General features: G+C 41.0%; 1 protein-coding gene across 4 annotated transcripts in view; it reads left to right on the top strand.

Moving 5' to 3' along the window:
- LOC138675459 (protocadherin gamma-B2-like) overlaps positions 1-13755 on the top strand; it is a 502075-nt gene that overhangs the window by 41194 nt on the left and 447126 nt on the right. Inside the window, exon 1 of one of the 4 annotated variants that reach the window (XM_069763731.1) lies at positions 5944-8464. The exons of the other annotated variants lie outside the window; for them this stretch is intronic. Coding sequence (XP_069619832.1) covers positions 6059-8464 — 2406 coding nt within the window. The 5' untranslated portion in view covers positions 5944-6058. Of the gene's footprint in view, positions 1-5943; positions 8465-13755 lie in introns of those variants that run through there. 4 annotated transcript variants of the gene reach the window in all.

Below are 13755 nucleotides of genomic sequence, written 5' to 3'. Positions count from 1 at the left end.
AGATTAGTGAAATTGAATTCTACTTGAATTTTACAAAGTCCACATTCACCAAAATGCAGATTTTTTGTAATTCACATCTGCACAGATTTAGCAAAATGGCATCTGCTGGCCAACATATTTCTAGACAGTAAACTTCTGGTTTGGCTATTATCCTAAGTCATGTGACAAGGCTTGTTAAAGGGTTGACAATGACTGTTAGGATTGCTACTTCTAATAGGTGGCACTAGAGTTCTGGTCTTCTTCCTCTCTGAAGAGACAATTTGCATATTTCTCAGAGGAGCATTGCGGCTTTAAGTCTCCTCACCTTGACATGCTTATCATGTCACTCTCCACAAGGAGAAACGATACTTCTTGGATCCCGGTCAGACACCTCTCAATCAGCCAAACCAGATTTCCACTTTGCACTAACGAGGGGCAGTCCCCCCGAAACACAGTGTCTGCAAATTGAGATTCTGGTTTGGCTATTATCCTAAGTCATGTGACAAGGCTCGTTAAAGGGTCAACATTGACTGTTAGGATTGCTACTTCTAATAGGTGGCACTAGAGTTCTAGTTCTCTTCCTCTCTGAAGAGACCATTTGCATATTTCCCAGAGGAGCATTGCGGCTTTAAGTCTCCTCACCTTGACATGCTTATCATGTCATTCTCCACAAGGAGAAACAATACTTCTTGGATCCCTTCTTGGGACATCTAGATTTCATGAGACCTGAGAGGGCTCTTTGCAAGCACAGTGCACATCATGAGCTGTGGCTTTCTGTGTGCTTGCTATGAGGATTTCAGCAGTGGGGAATCCAGAACAAGTGTTTAGGCTCATAAGATGCGGGTGTCGGGTGAGTAGCGGAGGGCCTGGAGAGGTAAGGTTACTATAAGGATTTTTTTTTACACATTACATTTGTTATGCTTTGGAATCTGGAGATGCCCCAGAGCATAATAAGGCACATCACATTTGTGGAGAAAAACTTTTTTGCATGGAGAATTTCCAAGGGAAAAAAGGGAGAATATTGCTTCACGTCTCTCTTACGTATCTACTACTGATTAATAATTGAACAATAGTCTTTTTTACTATGCATTAGCATCTTGGATAATCATATATTGTTACATACTTTAGATGTGGAATTGTTCAATGTGTATTATATATTTTTAACTTGGGAGGGACCTGTATATACCTCAAAGGTTATTTCTTGCATGTGAATACAATCGTTGGGGTCTGACCATTATAAGTATTACCCAACAACTTCAAATTGGAAGTTCACTCTTCCTATTATTATTGATTGCACACAAGTAGAAATCATACAGATTAACAGGATAGGTCTGTCCCAGTAGAGCACTTGAAAATCTTCCATTTTTTCCAGGGCCTTACATGCTGAATGATTGCTAAGAAAGCAAGGCTCCGAACTTCTAATACTTGACATTTACATTTAGAGTTGACTTTTCTCCCAGGCACTTGCAACTAAATCTTGGGATTTGAATCATAAATATTTTTATTTTGTAAATATTTGTCCTGTAGATGATATGGACTACTTAGTCAATGATCATACTAGAGATTACAATGTGATTATAAAATGGCCATACAAATAATTCTGAAAGATGTCTGGTGGAGATTTTATGCAGAAGGAGTTATTCCTCTTTTGCTAATGGGATATACAGTAATTCATTTTTGTAAACAATTATTTTGTTGCCATAGACATTAGTATTACTATGTATAATATTGCACAAGGTACATGTGTATATTTGGTCATTTTTCCAAATAATAGGAGTTTGCTACAATATTTTCCTTGTCTTTTCAGTGGAATGTCTGTAGAGGTTAAAGAATATTTTTGAGTATTATTTTGTTAGTATTTTTTCTAACTTGTATTAAATACTACAACCCTGATTCATCTAAGCAATTACACAAGAATTCGATTGTAAATCACTTTGAAAAATTTCAAAATTTTGGAGCAATGTGGAGTTGTACAAACATTTTATGATTTTTGCTGTTTTGACGACAATTTTGCTCAGCATTGCCAAACTGGGCGGAGCAGGGGTGGGACAAGGTTGATTGGGGCATAGCTTAACAATGAGCTGTGGAATACCTTAACCCAGAAACCTTACTCCCATCCCTGACTGAAGTAAGATGTCAAGGGAGGTGCACAAACTGAATCAGGAGCATCTGGCTCCAACATGCCCCCTCATTAAGACGGGCCTGAACATTGCTATCTTGATGAAGTGGGACTTATGTTTTCTATTGATCAGATACAAAACCATCAGTGGGCAGATATTAGTACAACTCTGACCACAATAAATTATTTTTACCCAGATTTTTCAAGGTTGATAGTTTTACGCTTAATGGATCAGACTAGAAAAGTTAATATAATTTTCTTAAAATATTTAAAGATAAAGTTTTGTGTATAATATCACATAATATTCTACATTATGAAGTTCTAAAATGTTTGGAAAAAACATTTCTGAAGGGCTGGCACCAAGCATTAACTGAATTTGTGGGATATACTCATGCTACTAACATGCACCAAATAACTTAGTATTGTATTTACCAATTAGGTCTTAAAGAGGCACCATAAACTAGTCTCAAAACCTGTATTTTTTAATTGTTATCTCCCCTTATTGTAATGATAGTGTTAGGAGTCAAGTTCCCACCGCTGCACAGGGGGAACCTCGAGCCATGTCTGCAGCGGTCTCCCATTCTGCTTCAGCCACAGTAACATCAGTCCCAGTATCTCACTCAGCCTGATACCGTGCAAATGGTTACTGCTGCCTTTCCAGGTTCTGCTTTTGTAGCCAGCACTGGTCAGCGGTGTGCAGGCTTTTCTGAGACTAAGTCCTGCTTTGCATACCCTGAGCATGCCCATGGGAGGACCTCTCATTGGAGGTCAGGGGTCACACACTCAGGCCCTGTGGCAGCTCCTATTGGACCACTTGGAAGGTCCTTGTCTGCTACAGCTATAAAAGGTTTGCATGGCCGCATGGCCATGAGCTAGTATCAAACCAAAGTCTATGAGCTCAGCGCCAGTGTGGTCATGTCTGGATGTGGTTAGGATTTGGCTGAAATGCGCCCCTAGAATACTGGCACCTCCAAAGAGGAGTTTGCATGTGTGTATTCAGGGCCTTGGCTGAAATAAGCCACCAGAATACTTGCACCTCCAGTGAGGAGTTGTTTGCCTGTTTCTCTGACTGCATGATCACAGTTTTGCTCTGTTTGGTAGCTGTGTACCTCTGTGAGGTTAACAGGGCACAGCATCTTGTTTCTAGCGAATCTGTGGAGTTAACAGAGTTCGCTTATGCTGCCATATAGCGCCACCATTTGCCAGCAGCAGGTTCCTCTCCTGCATGGTGGACCCCGGATTGCGTTCCGCCAACCCTAACAGATAGTAGCTCAGCTAGACCTCCCAGTATTGGATATAAAAAAGTTGGTTTAAAAAACAAGATGAAAATAATTATTTCAAAGATCTTTGACACTGTTTACTTGCATTGTCAAGTTCAAAAGTTAGAGAATAAAAATGACTGACCTGGTCTAATTTATCATAATAACAATATTGTAAATATCTGTTTCCAATATGAGAATATAAGGTAGAAAAAAATGAACAAAATATTATAGATTGCTTACAGCTAAACAAGAAAGATTATGAGTCTTGTTTCCAATCATGTCTATAAGTTTAATCTGTCACTTGGTAAATTCTTTTTTTTGTTTATAAAAGGGATATTACAACTTTACAGTTTATTAGCTATGTACTATGATTTTTCTATATTCTCTAAAGAAAGCTATAGGGAAATTTTTTATCTTTAACATCTATATATATAATTGCCATTTGGGACTTCTGGCCGCTGTCCCTGAATCCCATAAGGCACCGCGGCACTGTGACTTGTGCAGGCACAAGTAACATACACGTCTCCACTATTCCCATGCAGGCGCAGTAACAGCCGCGTTACTGTTATTGCCCCTGCCTCCTTAACTTCAGAAATGTTGTTTGTGCCATCAAATTGTGCAGCAAAGTAACTAGAGAATATCAAGACTCTGTACTTGCTGGCCACCCAGGTGGTAAGGCAACCGCGGAGCTCCATTCTAGTTGTTTTTGGTAGCCAGGGTTATATCGGCATGTAGTTGAACAAGTGTCTACCTGCAATGGTCCTGTTTCGCCACTACCTATTCCTAACGGGGTCAGGAGAGGCCGGTATATATGTATGACTGTCAGTATACGAGTGCCAGGTCCGGACCTGGATGTGAATGATTTTGTGTGGTTGTCTACCAGGAATTTGAGGTTAAGGGTTCCTTCCTGGAAGTTGGGACCTACATTCATAGGTTCCTATAAGATAACCCCTGTCACTAGTCCAGCAGCTTTTCTTCTTGAGCTACCTCGGGCTCTTAAGATCTACAATGTTTTTTACAGGTCTTTGCTCAAGAGATATGTGGAACCCCTTGAGCCCTCGCCCCTACCACCTCCACAATAATGGTTGTTGGAAACCTAGAGTTTCAAATTTCAAGGATTGTTAGATTCTCGCCTACAACATTATTCCCTACAATACTTGGTGAATTGGAGGGATTATGGTCCAGAGGAAAGAATGGGGGTTTCTGCATCAAAGGTGAATGCCCACAGGCTGGTTTGTTCGTTTCACAACTCTTATCCAGAGAAAATTTGTCCTGGGTGTCCGGAGGCCACTCATAGATGGGGGGTACTGTCACTGGTGTGTCAGAGGCTGCAGCCCGTTGCACTGTATCTGACTTCAGAAGGTCTCAGCAGTTTGCAGACTTTTTCCTGGCCCTTCTGACTCTAGGACCCAGTGGCAACCTTCCTTCTACTCTAATGGACACACCTGCACGGTGTTTGTAACTCCCAGCTTGTTGCTGGGAATTGCCAGTGATATTTCCATTTCCCAGTTGAAGCTTGGAGCTATAGCAGTCGGCTATCTTCCTCCTTGGTGTTTGGAGGATGTCTGTGTTTCTCTCTGAGTCTTCTCAAGCTAAGTGTCCTCCTTGTTTGTGTATCCCATCTGTCTTTAGTTATAGTGAGGATTGACTAGTGCTATCCTGTCATTCCCTATGCAGGGCTTACTGCTAGGGGCAGGAAGGGATTAGGTATCCTGCTTTTCCATTGGTGCAGAACCTATATAGGGACATTAGGGCAGACAGGGTGACGTTAGATTTGCCTAAGGGTCTCCACTCGTCCCCTTCCCTAGTGTTGGGTTCCTTTCCCTTTATCCCTTCATGCTGGAGTTAGCCTTTCCTACACTGTGCGTGACTTTTAATTTGCTTTTAATTCTGCATAGCCTTTAATTCTGTTAGGTTATGCTATTCAGCCTAATAACCAAAAAACTGCAATATCTTGCTTAACGCTTTTACATGTGTTTAGAAAAAATTGTCTTCTATTTCTTGTTTTCCACATATTAATATTATTTTTTGTTATTATTATTATTAAAATTATTATTATTAATAAGGACAAAAAGGAAAAATGTATTTCTTTGTGTTAAGAAATTCTTAAAACTATTTAATAGTTGGTGTGAATATGAAAATTGGACATGATAACATACAGCAAATTAAAACAGTGCTCAAAAATATCAGTAAAACATATTCTAAGAATTTCGGTTTTATAGTAAGAAAATACGGGAAAGATATTTGTACCTTATTAGCCGGTAGAAAGAAAAATATTTAGAATTGAGAGTCCTCAGTGGTTCATACCTTTTAATGGCAAACTGAAAAAAGCTTACAATTTGTCACCATCTTTTCAGTTAGCCAGGTATCATCCACTGAGGACTCTCGATTCTAAATATTTTACTAACAAAATAATCATTTAGAACATTGCAATTCTGTATTTTCACCTCTGAGCGCCGCTGTTTAACCACTAAAAAGAAAAATGCAGAGCTGAAAATCCACTGGTATTTTTCTCTGCCCCATTCATTGCTGATCTGAAGAAAGAACAACAGACATTTTCTGGATTCCCTTGGATGCAGAGCGAAGGATTTACTTTAAAAATAGAATTAAAAATATCTTGCAGATTTTTCTGCTGAATATTTGCATTGGATGATAAACACTTACTGTCCATTTTATGGAAAATTGATAATCATTGAGGATGGACAAGCTTCGATCTCCTATACGAGACTACAAAGGAACCCGGTGGCAAGTAATATATGTCTTATTTTCTTATCTGTATTCAATCTCCGGTCAGATTCATTATTCCATTGTAGAAGAGATGAGGAAAGACTCTGTTATAGCAAATATTGCAGATGACCTTGGATTAGATAATAATCAGCTCTCATCTAGAAAACTGAGAATTGTATCCAGATCAGCAGAGAAATATTTCTATGTAAATCCTAAAAGTGGAAATCTGTATATTAAGGACAGGATAGACAGAGAGACATTGTGTAAGAGAGCAGCTTCATGTTTTTTAACCTTTGATGCTGTGGTTGAAAATCCTTTTAAAAATTCTAAAATCAAAGTTGAAATTCAGGATACAAATGACAATTCTCCACAGTTCTATCATAATAAAATTACCTTAGAAATCATTGAATTTACATCACCAGGAGCAAGATTTGCATTACAAAGTGCAGAAGATCCAGATATTGGTAGTAATTCAGTGCAGACATATAAGCTCAGTGATAATCAGTATTTTACTCTCATTGAGAATATCAGAACAGATGGGAGCAAATATCCAGAGCTTGTCCTGGAGAAACCATTAGATCGAGAATCACAAGAAATTCATGAATTAATACTAACAGCCTTGGATGGAGGAAATCCTATCAGGTCTGGAACAACATCACTAAAGATCAATGTTATAGATGGTAATGACAATGCCCCCCTATTTAGTCAAGATATGTATAAAGTTTCCTTAAAGGAAAACATCCCAGTTAATTCTACAGTGATCATGTTAAATGCTACAGACACTGATGAAGAGATCAATGCAGAGATCACATATTCCTTTATTAAAACATCTGGAAATATTCATCACTCGGGAATATTTAGTATTAACTCAATTACTGGTGAAATCAAGATGAATGGAAACTTGGATTTTGAAGTCACTGATAATTATGAATTGTCTGTACAAGCGAAGGACGGAGGAGGCCTTGTAGCTCATTGTAAGGTTCTGGTGGAAGTCATTGATGTAAATGACAATGCTCCTGAGATATCCATCACCTCATTATCTTCTCCTATTCCTGAGGATTCTGCTCCTGGAACAATGATTGCTCTGATTGAGATTCATGACCAAGATTCTGGAGATAATGCAGATGTTGACTGCCAAATTCATGAAGATGTTCCCTTTAATTTATTGTCATCTGAAACTTACTATAGACTTGTTTTGAGTGCTGCAATAGACAGAGAGAAAACATCTTCTTATAATATCTCCATTATAGCCACAGATAGAGGATCTCCTGCTCTTTCCAGTACACGAGTTCTCACATTGGATGTATCAGATGTCAATGACAACCCACCAATATTTTCTAAATCTTCTTATGTGGCTTATGTGTCAGAGAACAATTTACCAGGAGCTTCAATATTCAGTATACAAGCCTCAGATCCTGACACTGGAGACAATGCTAGAATTATTTACACAATTTCCAGCGCTATTACAGAAACACCATCAATGACATCTTATCTCTCCATCAATATAGAGACCGGCGTTCTCTATGCTCAAAGATCATTTGATTATGAGCAGAACAAGGAGTTTATAATAGAAGTCACAGCCTCAGACAATGGATCCCCCTCTCTGAGCAGCAATGTTACATTATTTATCCATATAGTGGACCAGAATGATAATGCCCCAAAAATCTTATACCCATCACCAGAAATTGGTGGGTCGGCTGTGTTTGAGATGGTTCCTTTTGTTTCTGAGCCCAGTTCTTTAATAACTAAAGTGGTGGCAGTGGATGCAGACTCTGGACATAATTCCTGGCTCTCTTATCACTTGATACAAGCTTCAGACCTTACTTATTTTGTGATAAATCAGCACTCAGGGGAGATCAGAACATCACATATTTTTCAGGAAAAGGACATGTTAAAATACAAGGTTGTAGTGATGGTGAAGGACAATGGACATCCCACTCTCTCTGCTACAACCACCTTAACTCTTATTATTGCAGAGGACTTTCAGCAGGTTGTTCCTAAGCTCAGCAACAAACTGAAAGATGAAGAAACTCAAAGCAACTTACAATTCTACTTAGTGGTTGGACTTGCACTTATTTCTTTGCTCTTTATAATAACTGTGATGGTGTCGATTATATCCAAATGTAAGCAGCCAAAACCATTACCGGCCTTCTCTTCTCTCACTACAAATCTGTATCCTCCAATTGATCCCAGGACCTTCTCCATGTATAGTGATGGATCGTTACCTTTACCATACTCCTATAATATGTGTGTGGCACTAGATCCTGCTGAGGGGGATTTTACTTACATGAATCCTAGTGGAAATGTTCCTGTGGAAAACCTGATTGATGCTGAAAATACAGAACAGGTGACTGGGCTTGGTCCAATCATTAACCAGGTAAAATCTTATTCCTTTTTTTGCTCAATAGATGATTCTATAAGTTACATTGTAACTTTAATCATTACAAGATTAATTTCTATCACTGTATGGGTTTCTAAGAGAATCATTTTGATGGAAATTATTGTTTTTTGACCAAAGACATACACATTATTGTTACATTTGTCATTATTTAGGAGATATTTTCTTCTTTGGTCAGTTGTCAAACAGAGAAATGTTTCAAAATCTTTAAAGGGAGCCTGTAAAATCCTGAAATACTATTCACCTGCACATATAGTTATAATCTGCAGGTAAATAGCATTTAAACCCCATGTAGCTTGCTTACTGGAGCAGCAGCTTCAGGAAGAAGTAAAGTTGTGTTCTCTTTGCAGCTGCTTGATTACAGTTATCAGGATTGTGCAGAAATCTGGTACAGTCACTACTCACTATACAATGAGTGGAATCACTACTTGGAAAGTCCATTGAAGCAAAGGTATACAGGTTCATTGCTTGTCCATAGTGTGTTCAAAGAACCATGAATGCTACCACAACTGATCGAACGTGCATTTCCCACTGATGCTTTTTCATGGAGAATGTTTCACATACTCTCTTCTACCACCCTCTTATATCCAATGTTACTCACATGTGAGCCAGTCACAGCAGCACATGCCAGCCCAAGATTAGTCACCTGCATGGGCCATGGGGTACATGGTACCAGGTTCGGTGTTCACAGGGGGATGTCACGGCGGTGACTCGGTCCGTGGCCCTGGGCGCCCATGTAAAAGGGGAAATTCAATAAAGTTTATGTTCGTGACGCCACCTGTGAAATTCAGTTAGTGAGGACCAACGCTGCTTTAATGGGTCCTCTGGGCTGATGTTATGGCAGCTAGATGGTATAACTTCCCACAGGTGAAGTGTATCCCCTAGGCTCCCGGTGTGTAAATGGAAGATGGTGACTATCACAGTAAAGAATGAGGACCCAGGCTTGCAGTCTCTTTACCTGGCTTACTGAAGACTTCAGGCAGCCACAGTCCGGGGTACCAGATCACAGGGCAAGCATGGTCCGGCCAGCTTGAAAGCGAATCCAGAGTCCCCATTACCAGGGGGGTTAAAAAAAACTTCCTCTAGCGTGGGGGTGTTGTACTCCCTTACTGCCTATGACTTCAGATAAGGTCCTCACAGCTCTCTCTGTCCCTTATATAGGATAGGACAATACCTGTATGACAGGTAACTCAAGCCTTTTTACAGGAACTCTATCACGCCCCAGACTCTATGTGTTACTGTGTCTTCAGGTGTGTGTGGTGGACAGGTAACTTGAAATTCAGCTGCCTGTCAGTCTCTGCTATGTGTCTTAGAGTCCTAAAAAGCCTCAGTGTTCCGGCTACTGGTAATCTGCGCTTTAGAGGGAGATAGTTCATTCACAGCTGGTCTCCCTTGATGTCACTCTCCTGTGCTTCGCTCTCCTGCACGCTCACTGAACAATGTCCTTTCCTTCTGTATGTCTCTTTCTCCAGTGGCTGTAGTACTTCAGACTACATGGCCCCATCAGACCTTCTGACACTCTATGTCAGTCTGCTCTCTTCTCTATCTATAGCTTTATGAACCCTATCCCTCCAAATCAGAATGTAGTTATAGGGGAGTTCACCCTAAACTAGGCTTAGAGTTCCCCTTTCTGGCCTGGAGTGTGAACATGTTGTATGCATTGTGATTACCTGATAAAAGATATCCTTCATTGCTTCCAAATGTAACATCACTCTTCCCATGAGGAAAGCAATGTCACTGTGACAACCAGGACCCTTGGGTATCACACCAGCACCACCCCAAGGTCCTAAGTGCATCTCGCTCTCGCACTCATCTCCGGTATGTGTCAGGAGAAAAATATCTCTGTGATGTCACAGCACACGCAGGTAGTAAAAAGTGCTTTACAAATGCAGGCACACTAAGTGTGGTGCGCATGCACATATGGGCGCTATCTTCGGGAAGTCTGCTGGAAGTAGCCATTTTTCTGCTGTCCATGCAAATTGTATTGTTGAATAAGATATGACAAAGAATAGTTATGGATGCCATCTTAAATGAGTCTATAGGGTTCCTCCATCTTAACTAATATTGTTGATAACTTGAAAGTAGCAACATCTAGTGAAAATAAAAGCAAGTGCGTGTAAGAAATATGAACTACTAAGGTGCCAATAGACTAGAAAGAGAGATGTGTCTAGTGTATTATCCATACATACGATATCTCATAGATTCTATAGAGACATCCATATTCTCTAATACCCTTATATATAGATAGCCATCATAGAAAGTAATTAGAAAAGATGGAAAATATCTAATTAAGAAAAAGGATATTTGTGAGGGGTCATCTAGATCGACTCCAAATATATCATTGCTGAAAAGAGGAAAAAGGGTACCAGATGTGAAATTAATAAAGTTCAAGATGAAAGATGCAATTGAGCATATATAAAAAGAAATAGTAACATAATTGTTTTATGAACTGGGGCTTGGCACAAGAGTGCAAAAACAGCAGGAACATGTCACACATAGAATTAATGCAAAATAAAAATAAATAACATAGAGTGCATGCTGCTAATATATATGGAATAGATCACCCTCCAGATCATCTTAAATAAGTTCCACGTTTTTAGAAATATACCACAAAAGAAAGTAGGAGAGAGGTGCAGCGAAGCAGCAGCGAAACGCGCGTTAGGGTATCAGTGCAGTGACTGGCTGTATCCTATGGGTAAGATTTACCTTTATTGCACATGCTTTTGACTCGGTTCCCTCTCATCAAGGGTGTACATATATACTTATTATTATTTTTTATCGTCGGTCTGGTGACTTTACCGTAGTATACACCTATTGAGGAGGTAACCCCTTGGTACTATGTGGATCCTGCCCATTTTTATATTTATTTATGTTGTGGATGCTCATATATATATTGTTAATACAACATAGTTGATATATGTATATTTCTGACACATGTTGAGCATCCCGCAGTTACGAACTGCCGCTCACTGCCTGTTTGCATCATCGTTTGTTCTATCCGTCCAGTGATTCTGATTTTACTATTTGCACTTATTGTTTGCCTATTTTTTGTATTTAATGTTAATAAAGCTGTATATATACTTTTCTAAACTACTTCCTTGGCAAATAGCATTTATTGAATACAATGTGGTTACATTTGGGAACTATAGGCTCTTTTTTCTTTTATGATTAACACATTGGAGTTTTATCTAGAACTTAAAGTATCTTGAAACTACCTGATCTATAATCCTGCTTTTATACTGCAAGTCTCTGACATATCTACCAGTTATATATATGCGTATTCTGTCTTTGGAAAACTGTTTTGGTGTTTAAATACTATTACTCCAAAATATTCTGTTGTGATGGTATGTGGATATTATTTTATTTGTATTAATATTTTACTGATTACCATGGTGTTCTCTTGTAGGATGAGTTATTTGCTAATTGATGAATGGCTGTGGTTGCCATCTGATATCAGCCCCCACAGTTCTGTATTGTTGTCTTCCCATGGGGTCAGTAGATAAATATGTTTGCTCAAATGATAATGACATATTTAACTACCTTGTTGAAACAATGTCCCCCTGTAGTGCCTTAATCCTCAAGGCACCTTTGTCAGGTCTGGGAGGCCTGAAAACCAGCCCAACCTGTCTGACTACTCCTGGACATAAGGAGGGACAGGAGCTGGGAAGTCAGATCCTGTGTGGAACTATGACATGATCACAGCTAGGGTTGTGCGACCTTTACTTTTATAGGATTGGGTCGGGTTTCACGAAACCCGACTTTTTCAAAAGTCGGGTGTTAGGACTGGCGGAACGCACCAAGAAAGATGTAATAGATGCGTTCGCAGTCCGGGGTCCACCGTGCAGGTAAAAACCTGCTGCTAGTAAATGGCAGCGTAATATGGCGGTGGAAGCGAACCCGGTAAAACCACAGGTCCACAATACAGCACTAAAGAGTGCAAGCAAGGAGTCAGCGAACACAACCCCAAGACACAGGATTGAAGTCCGATTAGACCACTTGCTGACACAACACCGCAACAGGGTGTGTTAAGCAACTCTTATAATTAGAGCACCGAAGTGCGAACTGTGCCGTGCTGGCAGGCACCACTAAGCACCCAGACGTGGGTCAGGAAGCGCACTACTGGCGCGTGGCGCCGCACTGGCGGTCACAGCAATAGACGCTGATACATGTGTGACATGTTGAGTGATTAGTCGGGCGCTAGATAGCAGCCATACTCCATACGCGAACAGTCATACAATAGGGTAGGGGTATTTAATGAACGACTTGCACTCACAACAAACACACGTATTCAATTGTAAGACAATACTAGCGCATGGCCGTGCGGTCATGCGCAGTTTATATAGCAGCAGCACAGGAAGTGGCTACAGTACCTTTGCCCTTCCAAGACCTGCCAAAAGGACCAATGGAATGTGCTGCAGAGCCTGAGCACATGACCCTCGATCTCCAACGGGAGATCTTACCCTGGACATGCTCAGTACGTGCAGACAAGGACTTAGTCCCAGAGAAGTCCGCTCGCTGCTGACCAGCACTGACTTTAATGGCAGAGACTGGAGAAGCAGCAGTAACTCTCAGAACAGAGTGAGAATGAGCAAGACGCTGGGACCGACGTCTTTGCTGAGCAGACTCCACTGCGGCTGGACAAGAATGGGAGACCGCAGCGGAGGTGGCTCGAGATTCCCCCTGTGCAGAAGCGGGAACTCGACCCCTAACATTACCCCCCCTCCTAGGGCCCCCCCTCCCTGGGCCTCGCTACGTTCGAAGGCAGCAATGAGCTGTGGAGCCTGAATGTGCTCAGCAGGCTCCCAGGATCTATCCTCAGGGCCGTAACCCCTCCAATCCACCAAATAAAATTTTTTGCCACGAACCACCTTGTACCCCAAGATAGCGTTTACCTCGTAATCGTCCGTAGACGAACCCGACGTCCCAGTAGATGACTCAGAAAACGGGACATGTAGACGGGCTTAAGGAGGGACACGTGAAAGGTGTCGGTGATACCTAGGCGTGGAGGAAGGGCCAGACGGTAAACCACAGGATTAACCTGTTCGAGGACCTTAAAAGGACCTAAGTAGCGAGGTGCAAACTTGGTAGACTCAACTCGCAGCCTGATGTTACGGGCGGAGAGCCACACTAAGTCGCCAGGAGCAAAGGTTGGAGCGGGGCGCCGATGTGCGTCGGCGGAGGACCCCATTCTCTCCTTGGAAGCCTGAATGGCATCCTGAGTGCGATCCCAAATGTCCCGTGTCTCCACAGCCCAGTCTGCCACCCTGGAA

This window comes from Ranitomeya imitator, chromosome 4 (assembly GCF_032444005.1).
Source record: "Ranitomeya imitator isolate aRanImi1 chromosome 4, aRanImi1.pri, whole genome shotgun sequence".
In the NCBI taxonomy this organism is placed as follows: domain Eukaryota; kingdom Metazoa; phylum Chordata; class Amphibia; order Anura; family Dendrobatidae; genus Ranitomeya; species Ranitomeya imitator.
The sequence above is the reverse complement of the archived record's forward strand: the minus strand, read 5'-3'. Positions and strand labels throughout refer to the sequence as shown.